This window comes from Xiphophorus hellerii, chromosome 14, assembly GCF_003331165.1.
Source record: "Xiphophorus hellerii strain 12219 chromosome 14, Xiphophorus_hellerii-4.1, whole genome shotgun sequence".
NCBI classification, from domain to species: Eukaryota; Metazoa; Chordata; class Actinopteri; order Cyprinodontiformes; family Poeciliidae; genus Xiphophorus; species Xiphophorus hellerii.
In genome coordinates, this window is record NC_045685.1 from 11,538,338 (window position 1) to 11,551,578 (window position 13,241).

Here is a 13,241-nt window from a genome sequence, read left to right on the forward strand (position 1 = left end):
AGTTCGGTTTCTATGACCGTATGGCAGGCAATAAAACCTTCAAAAACAATCAAAACAATCCAATATTTATCAATTCCACACTTTTCCAAGACCCTTGAAGCAAATGCCGCCACTCTAAATATGCAAACAACTGAGCTCATCGTCCCACCTGGATGTCTGACAGGAAATAAAGCTTTGTCAGGAGAGCGGCCAGCTGAAACAACAACATGGATTTTCTTAAGGATTTACTCACAGGGAAGTCAAACAAAATCATCACTGTCATTCAGACAGGACAAACAAGAGGGCTCAAAAGATGAAGTCATTTACTGTCGTTTCTTAATAATAATTGTATACATACATAATTCAAAAAGGTTGATACTGAAGGTCAATTCCTATATATATATATATATATATATATATATATATATATATATATATATATATATATATATATATATATATATATATTAGATTTTTAATGTATTTATAAATCAGGGCTATTGATTTATTAAAGCAAATTTCTTAGATTTCTTTACAAAAATAAAACGGTATGATAAATATCCCTGTTCCAGAGTTTCCTGTAGGGGGCGTACTAATGCAACTAACACAAGTCAACAGTGCTCTGGGCCCATATTGAAACATCCAACTGAGTCAGAATGGAGATGGACAAGTTCGTTTTTAAAAACCCCCAACATTTTTTTTCAGAGTACTAGGCTAAATCAAATCAAACCAAATCAAATCAAATCAAATTTTATTTGTATAGCACATTTCAGCAACAAGGCATTTCAAAGTGCCTTACATCATAACAAACAAACACAGGCTAAAAACAAAAAAACACTGTGGATGCACAAATAAAAGTCTTGCAAATATTACAAATAAATAACCTTTATTAAAGTTAGACCACTAAGTCTACAAGTCCTCACTGCAGGAAAATCCTTATTGCACAATTTGATTCTGCACTGTTTGCACACAAAAGCTGACAACAAGCAGAGTGTTTGGTTTAAATATTGTAGTGCTGCTAAAATGAGGTATGATGACAATCAGATTATTACTTATTCTGTTTTGGAAAAAATATTCCTTAAGTTTACAGCCATTTCAATCCATGAACATTGCTTTCTTCCAGAAAATAAAAATAAAAAAGTAACCTCAGTGATATGAAAGAAACAAAATCATTTTCAAATCAATCAAATCAATCATTTTGACAAACATCACAAATCTTAGTTGTTTTGAAGTCTTTTTTTTATTACAGTCAAAGTCTAACATTTAATAAGATCAAATATTGTCTGTATTAGGTCAATTAAGAGTAACACAGTTATTTTTATTTACCAAATAAATTCAGAATATTTTATGACTCTCTTTAAAGTTAAAAATGTACATATGCTACGATTACTGTCTACCAGTGATGATGTCATGACATTGTAAGCTTCTGATGGAACAATTCACACTATTTGAGTTCGGTAGAGGAACATTTTGTGAATTCAAATCAACTTTTGATACAAAAAAAAAATCAGCAGACACCAGGAAGAGAATGATGGTCCTAATCAAGTCTGGTTTGTCCAGATCCGTGAAGGTGCCATGGCACACTTCTATAAACTACAAATGTATGTAAAAACAGGATGGGGATTTCCAGCCATCAGCTTGTGCGTCACGGATATGTAAACATGTTTTAACATGAAATGCATCAACCCCAGAATAAAAGGACAATATCTCGTAAAAATACTAAGTGAGAACATTATTATCCACATGTAACTGCATGAGCTAAAGGGCCACTGAGAGAGGAAGATTATTCCAAAAGCAAAATTAAAAAAAATACAGTTTGCAAATGGACTCAGGAACAAATACCTTAATATATGGAGAGTTGTCAGAGAAACTGATCTCTCACAGTTTTCATGGTTTTTAGAGAAAATCAACTTATCCGTCAGCACAACTTTACCACCTCAGGGTTATTTAGTGGCTCCACACTCTCAAAAATGTACCTTTGTTAGACTGAAAGCTGCCGAAAGTGAAACGTGTCGACTGTGAAGGTGTAGCGGCGTCACCGTATGGGGTGTTTTGCTGATATCTATTTTTGCTGGTGCACGAAGCAGATGGCATGATGGGCAACAAACATCGCGTGGAAATATGGCGGCAACATTTCGAGATGTTAGCTTGGAAGTTAAAGCCTGGGCACAAGCGGGTCTTTTGAATGGAAAGCCAAATAATTACAAAGTAGCTTAAGAACACTGTTTTGAGGGGCCCTTTGTAAAGCCCTGATTTCAGTAATTTAGAAAATGTGTTTGTGCAGAGCAGAGAAGGTGCACGAGCGAGGCGGCCCACAAACCTGACCCACTTACAGCGGTTCTGACAGCAGGAATGGGCCTAAATTCTAACAGCTAAAATTATTAAACCAAGTCCTACAGTTTAATATTACTAGTAAGGGAAGCTATGGAAAGTCCTTTAAAGAAAGTAAGAAAAAACGATCTAAAAAATGTAATATTTTCAGTTAAAGGTTATCACTGTCTATTGTAGAAATGAGAGTGGATACACACCAAAAGCAAAATCTATAAATCAAGTAAGGCACATATTCAACCTCTTCTAAATCTCTTTAAAGACTTGAGAAGAAAAAAAATCACAACCAAAACTAACAAACTGGCTATAATTTGGAAGAACTCCTTTTACGTAAGCCCCTGTTGAGAGTGGGACTTGCCTCACCAAAACGAATTCAGGCAATAATGGACTCCTCTCTGGGCTCCTGCTCTGACTTGCTCTGCCTGGCTGTTATTTAAGCTGTTTCAGCTCGCGGGGCCGCCCGGGTTCAGACAGCCAGCTCCGAGCGCGGCGCAGGAGCCGGTGTCTTCCTCTGTGTCACACTGCATAAAATCTGGGTTAGCTGGAGCACAGCACCCAGGGGAGGCACTTTCTCTCTCTTATCCCTGACACGTCTTACTGCCAAACGGACACGGGAGGCTTTGGGGGAGGAGGAGGGAGGCTACTGGGTAATCTCTGCACAGCAGTCCAAATTCTGTCTGGGAGGGGGGTGGGGTGGGGGGTGGAGGGGAGCTTCCTGGCTGGCTTCACCCCCCTTTTCATCTTGCAGTCACACAGTGAGACACGCGCACAGTTATGACTGCAGATAATGTGGCTGAGGGCGTACAAGCTGCACAGTAAGTGAGGTCGTCTCGCCAGCCTTTCAGTCTGGCACCCGCTGACACCTCGGTGGCCAGGGCCTCAGTGTGCGAGGCGGTGGGGAGGGGTGAGGGTGGGCCGCAGACACACAATCTTCCTCGTCGCACACGCGCCGCTCTGCCAGTGTCTCTCGCCGTGCACCGTCTCCCGCCGCCTTGGCAGATGTTGGGTTTGGACCGGGGCACTGAAAAAATTCCTCCTCTCTCATTCGCAGGAGCCGAGCCGGAGCGGATCCGGCACCTGTTGCGGCAGACGAGGCTGGAAGTGATCAGCAGGTTGTCTTCTGGGTGTCGGCGCCTCAGCAGCTGACCTGGGAAGAGGAGTGAAGCATGCGAAAAAGGTCACGGATGGGGTCACCGCCTCAGCGTTGTTTCACTTGTTTAAATGAACCGGCTTCTTTCTTTTAGGAAGTGTAAATCGTGTGACCCTAAGGTGACCTTTGAAGCCTCCCACTGCTGGGATTTTTGTCTTGCAATGAGGTCAAACACTCACCTGGAAACAAACGCATAATTAATTCAAATTCAGGAAAGATCTCCTGTAGCCACCTGTGTCGCAACAAATTTGAAGAAGCCTCTGACTGAAGACACTCAGTTATTGTTTTTCCAGTTTTTTTCTTCTACTTTTTTCTTTTAAAAAAACCAGAAAAAGCCACAGTTTTTCATTTTCACCTATTTAGTAGGAGAGCATCATTTACAAGTGGTGTAATAACCCTATTTAAATGTACACCACACTTTTCAGATATTTCTTTGTAAGTGGTTTTTTTTGTAAGAAATTTTTCATTTATTTCCCTTCTTTGTGTTGGTCTCATAAAACCCAACGCGCTTCACGTAGCGTGAAGAGGTTAAAGAGACGTTTAACATCCAGATATGTTATTATTATTTTTTTTTCATTCTGACTGTGCTTGAGTGCACAAAGGCGGTCAAAAAATAACAATTTAGTCCAAAAAAAGTGCCCTGAGCAGCAGCAGCAGCAGCAGCAGCAGTGAGGGGGCCTGTCTGGGGAGGGATTCCCATGGCCTTACTGCCATCCGGCCGACACATCCCGCTGCTAACGAGCGCTCAGATTTACAGCTCAGAAACCATCTCTGCGCCTGGTTCAGACCTCTGCACGACTTCCACTCTCACGTTTCAGCGCTCTGCCACGCTCGCTGCGGCCGTGCGTCGGAGTGGAAACATAGTTTTGCATTTCACCAAAACACTTCAATCCCCACCACAAGCAGTTAATTTTTAAGCAATACAATCTGATGTAAGGCTGGGCATGGCTGCGGCAGATTTTTTTTCCCAACCCCCCCCACCCACTCCCCCTCTCTCTCTCTCTCTAGCTCTCTCTCTCTCTGGATCCCTCCCCAGCACTCACTCACAGACTCGTGAGCGCGCACACGCACAAACACCGCTGCTCCAAAATATATTTTATTATATCCAGCGGCGGCAGGGGGGCTCAGGAGAATATACTTGATATATTTGTGTCGGGCTCTGCATTGCAGACAGTGTGTGTGTGATCTTGGCAGTGACACTGACAGATCCGGATTCGTGACTGATCCGGACTTGAGAGAGAGAGGGAGAGAGAGAGAAAGAGAGGGAGAAAAACTGGGGGGGCAGACCGAGAAGAAACAAACAAGTAACAATGTAACTTACATGCACTCACACACCCCTTTTTTCCTTGTAACAATGTGTACGTTTTTAACGAGGGAGGGGGGCGCGCACAGGGAGAGAGACGGGGAGAGAGATAGAGAAAAAGGGAGGGGGTGCGTTCTGAAATAATATAGTCAGCCATTTTTTATGTAAGGGGATTTTTTTTCTTATTGGGGGGGTTGTTAAAAAATAAATATAAGAGGGCGGCCATCTTTGTTGCTCAGCCTTAGTGTAAAATATTCCAAAACGCCCCCCTACTTTTCTCCCGTGCCGATTTGAATATTAAATAAATAACACTCCATCCGCTGCAAGAATTACGGCTTCGTTGTTTTGTGTTTCATTTTTTATTTTTATTTTTTTAAAACACTGAACACAAGGACGGAGCCGCCAATGACAGCAGGAATATAATAATGTCCTCTCCTCTCCGCTCCTGCGAGGAAGACGAGGGCATGGTGGTTAATTCCGAGGGAGGAGATTTTGATGAAGAAGACAACGAGGACGACGGAGAGCTGGACGAGAACGCAAGCGACATAAACTCGCCGGCGGCGCCTCGGGAAACTGCAACACCACCAGCCGCGCCAGGTACGGTAGACTAGCTGCTAAAAAAGAAAAAGAAGAAGAAGAAGAAAGGGAGGAAAAAAGACAGGCGGACAGGTCGCGGTCGGGGACGCGCGAGAAAACATCACACGAAATAATAAAACTCACTTTAATAGCTGAAGATTGTTTTTTTTTTAAATTTATTTATTTATTTACAGAAGTAGCCTTGTTATCTGAGCTATCTCTATCCATGTCCTGGACCGTACAGTAGAGTAGCTCGGGTGCGCGCGCACACCAAAAACGCAACACGAAATAGTTTGCAGAACCTAACTGTGAATTGGGTGCCATATTTGCAGCTAAATATAAAGTAGAAGGGACGACAAAAACCCCCGGTTCGCTCCCGCCACTTCCTCCATCTCACCTCTTCACCTCCCTGTAAAGTTTAGCCAAACTCGCCACAGAGAGCCCGCAGAGCCATCCTCCAGAAAGTTGCAGTTAAATCCTCCCCCCCCCCCCATCCGCCACCTCTTTGCTGTGACAGCAGCTTCCCTGACATGACAAGGGGGGACACATGCAAATGAAGACGCCGGGCAACCGCAGGGTAATAAGGTCGCCCCGAAGGTGTAGAAAAGCTGCTTCAAAAACAAAACAAACATGGACTCCCCCGCCGGAGGCTGCATGTATTTGATACCCGAGGAGCTGGTTTCGCAGTGCAGTCAAACGAGACAGAAACTACCCCACAGTATTTGTGTCGTATCGTCCTCTGACATACAGGTCGAAACGAGGCTTCCTTGTAAATGCCTGTCCAATTCTGTTCAACACAACTTAATGGCGACTTTGTTAGACGTTAAATTGAACGACAGTGTAGCTTTAGCTTCTGTGATTGACTAGCTGAACGTGATTATTCTGGAAGTTTCTCCTGGCAGTGAACTTGCACTTTGCACTGAACGTGAACTAACGGTCGGCTGGCCAGCCTGTAACGGTAAAGGGAACAAAGATACATATTTGCTTTAAATAATTAATTAAGGTGAGCTAACTGTTAAACTTCGTATGAAAATGAGTATATTATTTGTTTTAACACGTTATTAGAGGTTAAAAAAGAACAAATGTTGCCGTTTTGGCAAGCTAGGATGGTTCTACTTTCATGAATGAACATAACGGAGCAGTCCTCCATTGCTTTGTCTTTATCGCCGCTGAAACGTGCCAGACGGATAAATGAGTGTTTGTGTCGAGGACTTTAACCCGCTGACGACCTCTCTCAGCGGCCACAGCGGTGGTCTCGGTCCCCTCTTCTCCACCACCGCTACCCCCACATCTCCATTGGGAATTGCAGGAGTCGTTCCAGTTCATTACACTGGTGGGCCTCTCTGAATCACCGAGCCCTGCGTGCATGCAGCGGCCGCCCCCCGGCGTTTCGTCGGCGGACCGCACTGCTGCACGGCTAGGCGGGAATCACGGAGGCTCCGGAGTGAGGAGGAGGCGGAGGGAGGCTGTTGTTGCTGCTGCGCACTAACAAAGGCGGGCACACAATAAAATCTGACAGACCTAGCTTATCAAGCAGCCAGTATTTTGGCTGCGCTTTAACGCTTAGCTTGTTTCTTTTTTAAAAAAGGGCAGCTATCTCCACTTGCCTATCAGTGGCTCTCCTCGCTGCATAAACCCAGGTCAGATTGCAGGTTAAACGGGAAAACTGTGAGTGAAAACGGTCAGACATATTCACATAATTTATTCATTGAAAGGGAAAGAGATTTATTTAGTCCCACCCTGTCTTCACAGTTTTCCAAATGATGAGAATTTCCTTCTTTTAAAAGTTTTATGGTTTTTCAGATTTTCTTTTTAGCAATCAAATTTTATGAATATAAGTAAAACAAACACCAAACAGTATCTTGCAAAAGTAACTTTTTTACACTTTGTCACGTTACAACCATAAACTTTACAAACTTAAATATTTTTAATAGGATTTCATATGGCAGACCAGTATAAAGTATTGCATAGACCAGTGGTGCCCAAAGTCGGTCCTCAAGGGCCGGCAACCTGCATGTTTTAGTTCTCTTCCTGGTTTAACGCACCTGGATCAAATGATGGCTCATTAGAAGGCCTAAGAAGAACACTGACATGCTGAAAAGGTTGTTGCTACCACCAGGGAGAGAACTAAAATGTGCAGGATGCCGGCCCTCGAGGACCGACTTTGGGCACCACTGGCATAGACCTTTTGCTGCACTTCCACCTGCAGATCCTCAGGGTTGTCTCCACCAGCTTTTTGCACATATATACTGAATCTTTTATCGTTCTCCTTTCCAAAATAGCCAAAGCTCAGTCAGAAAATATCCGTGAACTGCAGCCAGTTTTTGGCACAGATGCTCTTTTGGATTCAACTGAGTTATTCTATCGCACGAATATAGTTTAATTTAAATCATTATAGTTATTGCACTCCTGAAAATTGAACCTCCACCCAGTCTCATTTTTTAGAAGCCTCCCAAAAAATAGCTGTTCAATAAAGGTCAGATGTGCCCCTTAATAATTAGTTGACTTCTCCAGGAAGTTGGAGATTTACTCAAAAGTTGTTGAAAACCTTGTATGCCTTTTCTGTCACTTTACACTTTTGCACTAGTTGATGTTCTTTTAACTATGCCAATAAATATATTAATTTAGTGGTTATAACCTGACAATATCTTCACCAGGCGCTGTCGGTAATTATCGCTAAGTGTATTGCCGTAAACCAATAATCCCTGACTTGTAGCATCTGGTACCAGCTGTCAGATCTCCTTGGAGCTCCCCAATTGAACTAATTCACCAATTGTCACCGTTCAGATAAGGTCAAAGGTCACTGAGACCTCTGCAGCTTTATCATTCGGTCTTTTGTTGGGGGCAATTATAATCAGCAGGGATTAGTTGGTTTACTGGGAAGCGTTTTGACAAGATTATTTAGCCCAGTTTGTTAGCCGTTGTTCATTTCTGTGCTCTCTTGAACCCAGACGAAGACCCAGAGATATCGGACCGAGAGGTCCCGTGCAAGAAGAAAGGCCGGCCCAAGAAGAAGAAGGACACAAAGAAGAAAGAGAAAGAGGGGAAACCTGTCAAAACAAAGAAACGCAAGAAGATTGTAAGTTTAATGGGTTACATGTGTGGTTTTTGTCACTATTCACTATTCTAACTTTTAAAAAAAATATATCCCATCTGCCCCTCAGGACAGCGATGTAGAGCGAATCTCAGACAGAGAAAGAGACTATGGTGAAAACTCAGACAGCATCGTCAGTGATTATGGCTCTGGCGAGAAAAAGAAAAAGAAGAAACACAAAGAAAGGAAGGAGAAGAAAACCAAGAAAAAGAAAAAAGATGACGGGGACCGAGACAGTAGCCAGGAGGAAACGACGAAAGTAAAGATCCCCGATTTGCTTCTCTTGCATAGTAGTAGTAAACCATCTTGGAAAAAAAAATAACATTTTTTGTTCGATTCGTGGTTTCGTCTCAGCAGCCGATAGAGCAGAAGACGTCTGCCCAGCTGGCAAAGGAGTGGGGCCTGGAGGATGTTGATCATACCTTCACAGAAGACGACTACAGGGAGCTCACAAATTACAAAGCCTTCAGCCAGTTTATGAGGTATGGATTCTTGTCTGCTTGCCGAGGATTAACATTGAGCTTGTGGTTGCTAGTGTGGGCGACATCAAGACCGGCTACGGTGCTTTGAGTGAGTTATACTCGGTATGCTTTCTCAGTCACGTTGGATGAACCATTAAAATGCTTAAATCTCTCACTCCAACTTTTAGTCCTAAAAAGTCCCAAACATTCTTGAAAACACTATTGCTTTGCTTTCATTGCAAATTCTTGCCTGAATTAGCATTTACATATTTAACAGTTTAACAATGATGAGTTACAAAGATTTTCTTCAATATTATATTGAATCTTTAGCTCTATTTTAAGCAAAGAAAGACTCAAAAAGCTGATTGGTTTCATTCTTTGAAGGCTAATGCCCTTGTATTGCCTTAATTTTTAAGACAATGTCGAAAAACTGTATCTCCCGTGTGGTGAATAATGGATGCAGTTATTTAACACAGTTGAAACGTCCTGCCAAAAAATAAAACTGTAGCAAAACATCCCATATTTTTTGTTGGTGGAAATGTTAGCAAAAACATTGTTAGTGGTAGATCTGTCATAGAAGGGGACAGAAAATAAATATAAGACAAATGAATATAAACCTTGATTTGTGATTGCAATTTAGACTTTGCAGTGCAGCACAGCTAGCTACGGCAGAAAGTTATAAGCCATTTGCCATTCAATAAGCCATTTGTTAAAAATATGACTGAATCATGCTATCGTTAGGTCTCGTATTTGTGTGTTGGATGGGTAAATTTTTGGCAATCTGTGTCCCTCGACCTGATAACTTGCTCTCTGTTTAAGCAGTTTGGAATGAAGTTATTAAAAATTACAGCTCTGCCTCCGCAATAAGCTGCGATATAAAAGTGTTTAATCCTATTACAAAGCTTTACTGCTCACTATGTAGCCAAAGTAGGCTACATAGTCAACTTCTGGTAATTGCTCCTGTCTTCCTGTTAAACTGTATCAGGCCAGCTTGTTGAGTTTGTGGGGCAGCGTTACCAACACTGTGTGAAAAACACCCTGAGCCTCAGGCTGTGTGGGTAGCTCATACCTGTGTTGACTCTGACAACGTAAATAAGCTACAGTACCATGTTTACGTTGGGGATTCTTGTGGTCTTTGAGATTTGGTTGTCTTGATTTGACTGAGCCAAAGCCGAGTTTGCTAACACAGCGTAAAGCCACAGAGTCGTAGAATATGGTTTGAGTTCCTGATGACCGTGTGTCTCTCGACTCCTCCCAGGCCGATGATAGCCAAGAAGAACCCGAAGATCCCCATGTCGAAGATGATGACCATCCTGGGGGCCAAGTGGAGGGAGTTCAGCTCCAACAACCCCTTCAAAGGCAACGCCGCTGCCGTCGCAGCCGCTGCCGCCGCCGCCGCCATCGCTGTCGCCGAGCAGGTCTCTGCAGCGACCGCCTCGCCCGAGCCGCCGCCTCAGCCGCCGCCCATTAGAAAGGCCAAGACGAAAGAGGGCAAAGGTCAGTGGCAGCTTTAGATCTTCTGTAGTGTCCGTTTAGTGTTGTTTTTGTTGCGTAATGATAAAGGATTCATCCAATTTCTGTTACCAGTTTGTTGTTGACACTGGCCACATAGTGGTTGATCAATACATTTCCAGTTCACTTTGGATTTGATCTAATTATCTGTGCAGGTCCAGGATATAAAAAGCGCAGTAAAAGTCCTAGAGTGCCTGACAAGAAGAAAGCCCTATCTAAAGCTAAAAAGATGGCTCCCATCCGTATTAAACTATTACCAATAGCTGGGAAGAGGAAGAAGAGCTGCTCTGTGAGTCCGATGTTTACATTTTGCTTAACTGATGGAGATAATTTGTCTTCCTTTTGTATTACTGGAGCGCTCGCCCCCTCTTTTCCTCCTTTCACTCTGTTGCCTGATTATTTGTTCTCCTCTGTCAGAGCGACGACATGGATGAGGAAGAGTCAGAGCAGGAGGACTCCAGCGTTCACAGCTCCTCCGTTCGCTCCGACAGCTCCGGCCGAGTGAAAAAGAACAAGCGGGGACGGCCTGCCAAGAAGAAGAAGAAAGATAAGAGTGAGTCTGCTTGTTAAATGAATCCCACATACATTTTTTTTTAAACAATTTATCATTTTTACAATTTATACCAAATTTTGTGTTTGGAGTTTCTCTATCCAAAATATTTGACATTGTAATTCTTATACCGGAGTGTAAGAGTATTAAATTCGAGCATCTAAAATTAAGGCCTTCAAATGTCTTAAATTTATTGGGGGGAAAGGAAAGTTGGCCTTAAATATGTTAATCACAGGTCTTAAATTTTGTTGTGGCAGGACTATTTAATCTCATATTCTACGTAGCTTTTTCTTTTTCTTGTGAGACTTTTCTGTCATGTTGACTCGCTTCATTGCGTTGGTTGAAGCTACTGGTAACTAGCTGCTAATATGCCCTTGCTAGCTAAGCAAAGGTATATTAGCAGCTACTGTATATCAGCAAGAATTATTGGCTCTGATCCCTGCATTGGAAATAGAGAGAGGAAAAATACTAACTAGCTAAAAAAAAGTGACTAAACTGTCTTTTTTGTGTCTGTTCTGGTTTATGTGCAAATTTATCACCAGTTGCCTGGACGACGTTTATTTTTTGCCAACCTGTACGATGCTCCATTCATTCTATGCAAAGAAGCTTGGTAAACAGCTGGCAGTAGGAAAGCTTCTGCACCTTGCTATCAAGAACGAGAAATTCAACTCTTTGGAAACTAAAATTTCTGCTTCGGAAACTAAAAGAGCTGCAGCCCACCTCTCTTTTTGAGACGATGCTGGTTTGAAACTGCAATTAGGAAGATACGAGCAGCATTTCTGTTAAGCAGCAGACTGCAGGCTGGTTACAGGCTGACTGCCCAAACTCCTGTTACTCTATACAAATCACAGTACTTTCTTGTTTTTGTAATAATTTAGCCATTTGTGCTTGTTGAAAGTAGTAGAAACTGCAGTCGTTCATCCTCAGCTTTCCATTGCACCGTAGCCATTTTACCAAGTTCTAAATTAGTTCTAGCTGAAAAACAGGCTCACATTCACTGACCTGGTTAGACCTTCAATGGGTACTTTATTCTGTCATCTGCTAACATTTTTCTATGGTCTTTTTTTCTGTTTGCCTTTCAATTTGTGAACTGTAACCTCAGTGTTTTTTTTCTTCTAAATGTTTCCGTTAAATGAAGTTCTTTTTTCTGTCTTTTGGTTCACGTCTAATCTTTATTAAACCCTTGTTTATGTTAGCACTGATTGAGAAGATGTCACATTTATGACCTTGAGATTTGAAGTCAATTCTCAGGAAGTGTTTTTTTATGCCTCATGTTTCTTTTATACATCTGTCTTAAAAAGACCACTGGGAAAGAATTAGTTTAAAAATGAATACATTTCTGGCACATTTTACAAATAAGGTCCACATATTTACATGTATAACTAAAGACACAATCACTGTGTGGATTTTTTTAGATGATAATATTATTGCTTTTGCTTTAAAGATACCTCATGTCTTTCGTAACATTTTTTTTAATCTATGTGTATATTTGTTTATTTCGATATGGTTTGTGGTTCTGTTTCCAGTTCCAGGTGAGGAAGAAGGCGACGGCTATGAGACGGATCACCAGGACTACTGTGAGGTGTGTCAGCAGGGCGGAGAGATCATCCTGTGCGACACCTGTCCTCGAGCGTACCACCTCGTGTGCCTCGAGCCTGAGCTGGACAAGGCCCCCGAGGGCAAGTGGAGCTGCCCGCATTGTGTGAGTACAGCCTGCAGAGAGCATCATCTGCTCTTATTCTCTTAATCTTTATTCACCGCTAAGCTACATCACTCCTTAATCAATCGTTATTTCTAGTGCTCAGTTTCTACTAGATGCCGAATCAGAGAGGATTAAAATAGAAAAGTCTGTCGCAGCCTTCTTAGTTCCCAAACCAAAATTTTCCACGAAGGGACGTTGATGGTACCAGGTAGTTTTCTCTTGGATGCACTTCAGACTTGATTGTTTGAAGAAACATATGTACTTTATTTATTCTAACTGCCCAAAGAAAAACAAAATTGAAAGAAATTACGATTTACAAAAAAAAATCAACATAAATGGCCACGACAAAACCAGTCATTTAAATATCACTACCTAGGGAAGTAGTGTGAAACGGCCGCATAAAAAAATGTACGAAAATATTTTTCAGACGATTCAGAGACTATTATTGTAGCTTAAACTAAATAGCCACACATCTTAAATAAAGTGATGCTCAGATCTTTGGTAAAGATGTACAAAAAAGATTTTAAAAATGCATCTTTTGTAATAATTCATGATGGATAGAGCAGAAGAGTAGCCATATTTCATA

At 42.0% G+C, this 13,241-nt stretch overlaps 1 protein-coding gene and 1 long non-coding RNA gene across 7 annotated transcripts in view; one reads left to right on the forward strand and one right to left on the reverse strand.

Moving 5' to 3' along the window:
• Positions 1-846: 846 nt before the first annotated feature.
• On the reverse strand, positions 847-7,037 carry LOC116733004 (uncharacterized). Its single transcript, XR_004341928.1, has 2 exons — positions 5,734-7,037; positions 847-3,454 (listed from the first exon to the last, which is right to left on the reverse strand). It is a non-coding gene; the product is annotated as an uncharacterized LOC116733004 (long non-coding RNA).
• chd3 (chromodomain helicase DNA binding protein 3) overlaps positions 4,910-13,241 on the forward strand; it is a 50,470-nt gene continuing 42,138 nt past the window's right edge. The window contains exons 1-8 of one of the 6 annotated variants that reach the window (XM_032583630.1): positions 4,910-5,357; positions 8,288-8,415; positions 8,501-8,689; positions 8,785-8,912; positions 10,150-10,388; positions 10,559-10,692; positions 10,821-10,956; positions 12,480-12,655. In XM_032583630.1, the coding sequence (XP_032439521.1) occupies positions 5,186-5,357; positions 8,288-8,415; positions 8,501-8,689; positions 8,785-8,912; positions 10,150-10,388; positions 10,559-10,692; positions 10,821-10,956; positions 12,480-12,655 (1,302 nt within the window). In that variant the 5' untranslated portion in view covers positions 4,910-5,185. The remainder of the gene's footprint in view (positions 5,358-8,287; positions 8,416-8,500; positions 8,690-8,784; positions 8,913-10,149; positions 10,389-10,558; positions 10,693-10,820; positions 10,957-12,479; positions 12,656-13,241) is intronic. The other 5 variants (XM_032583633.1, XM_032583631.1, XM_032583628.1 and 2 more) reach the window with 5 other exon arrangements.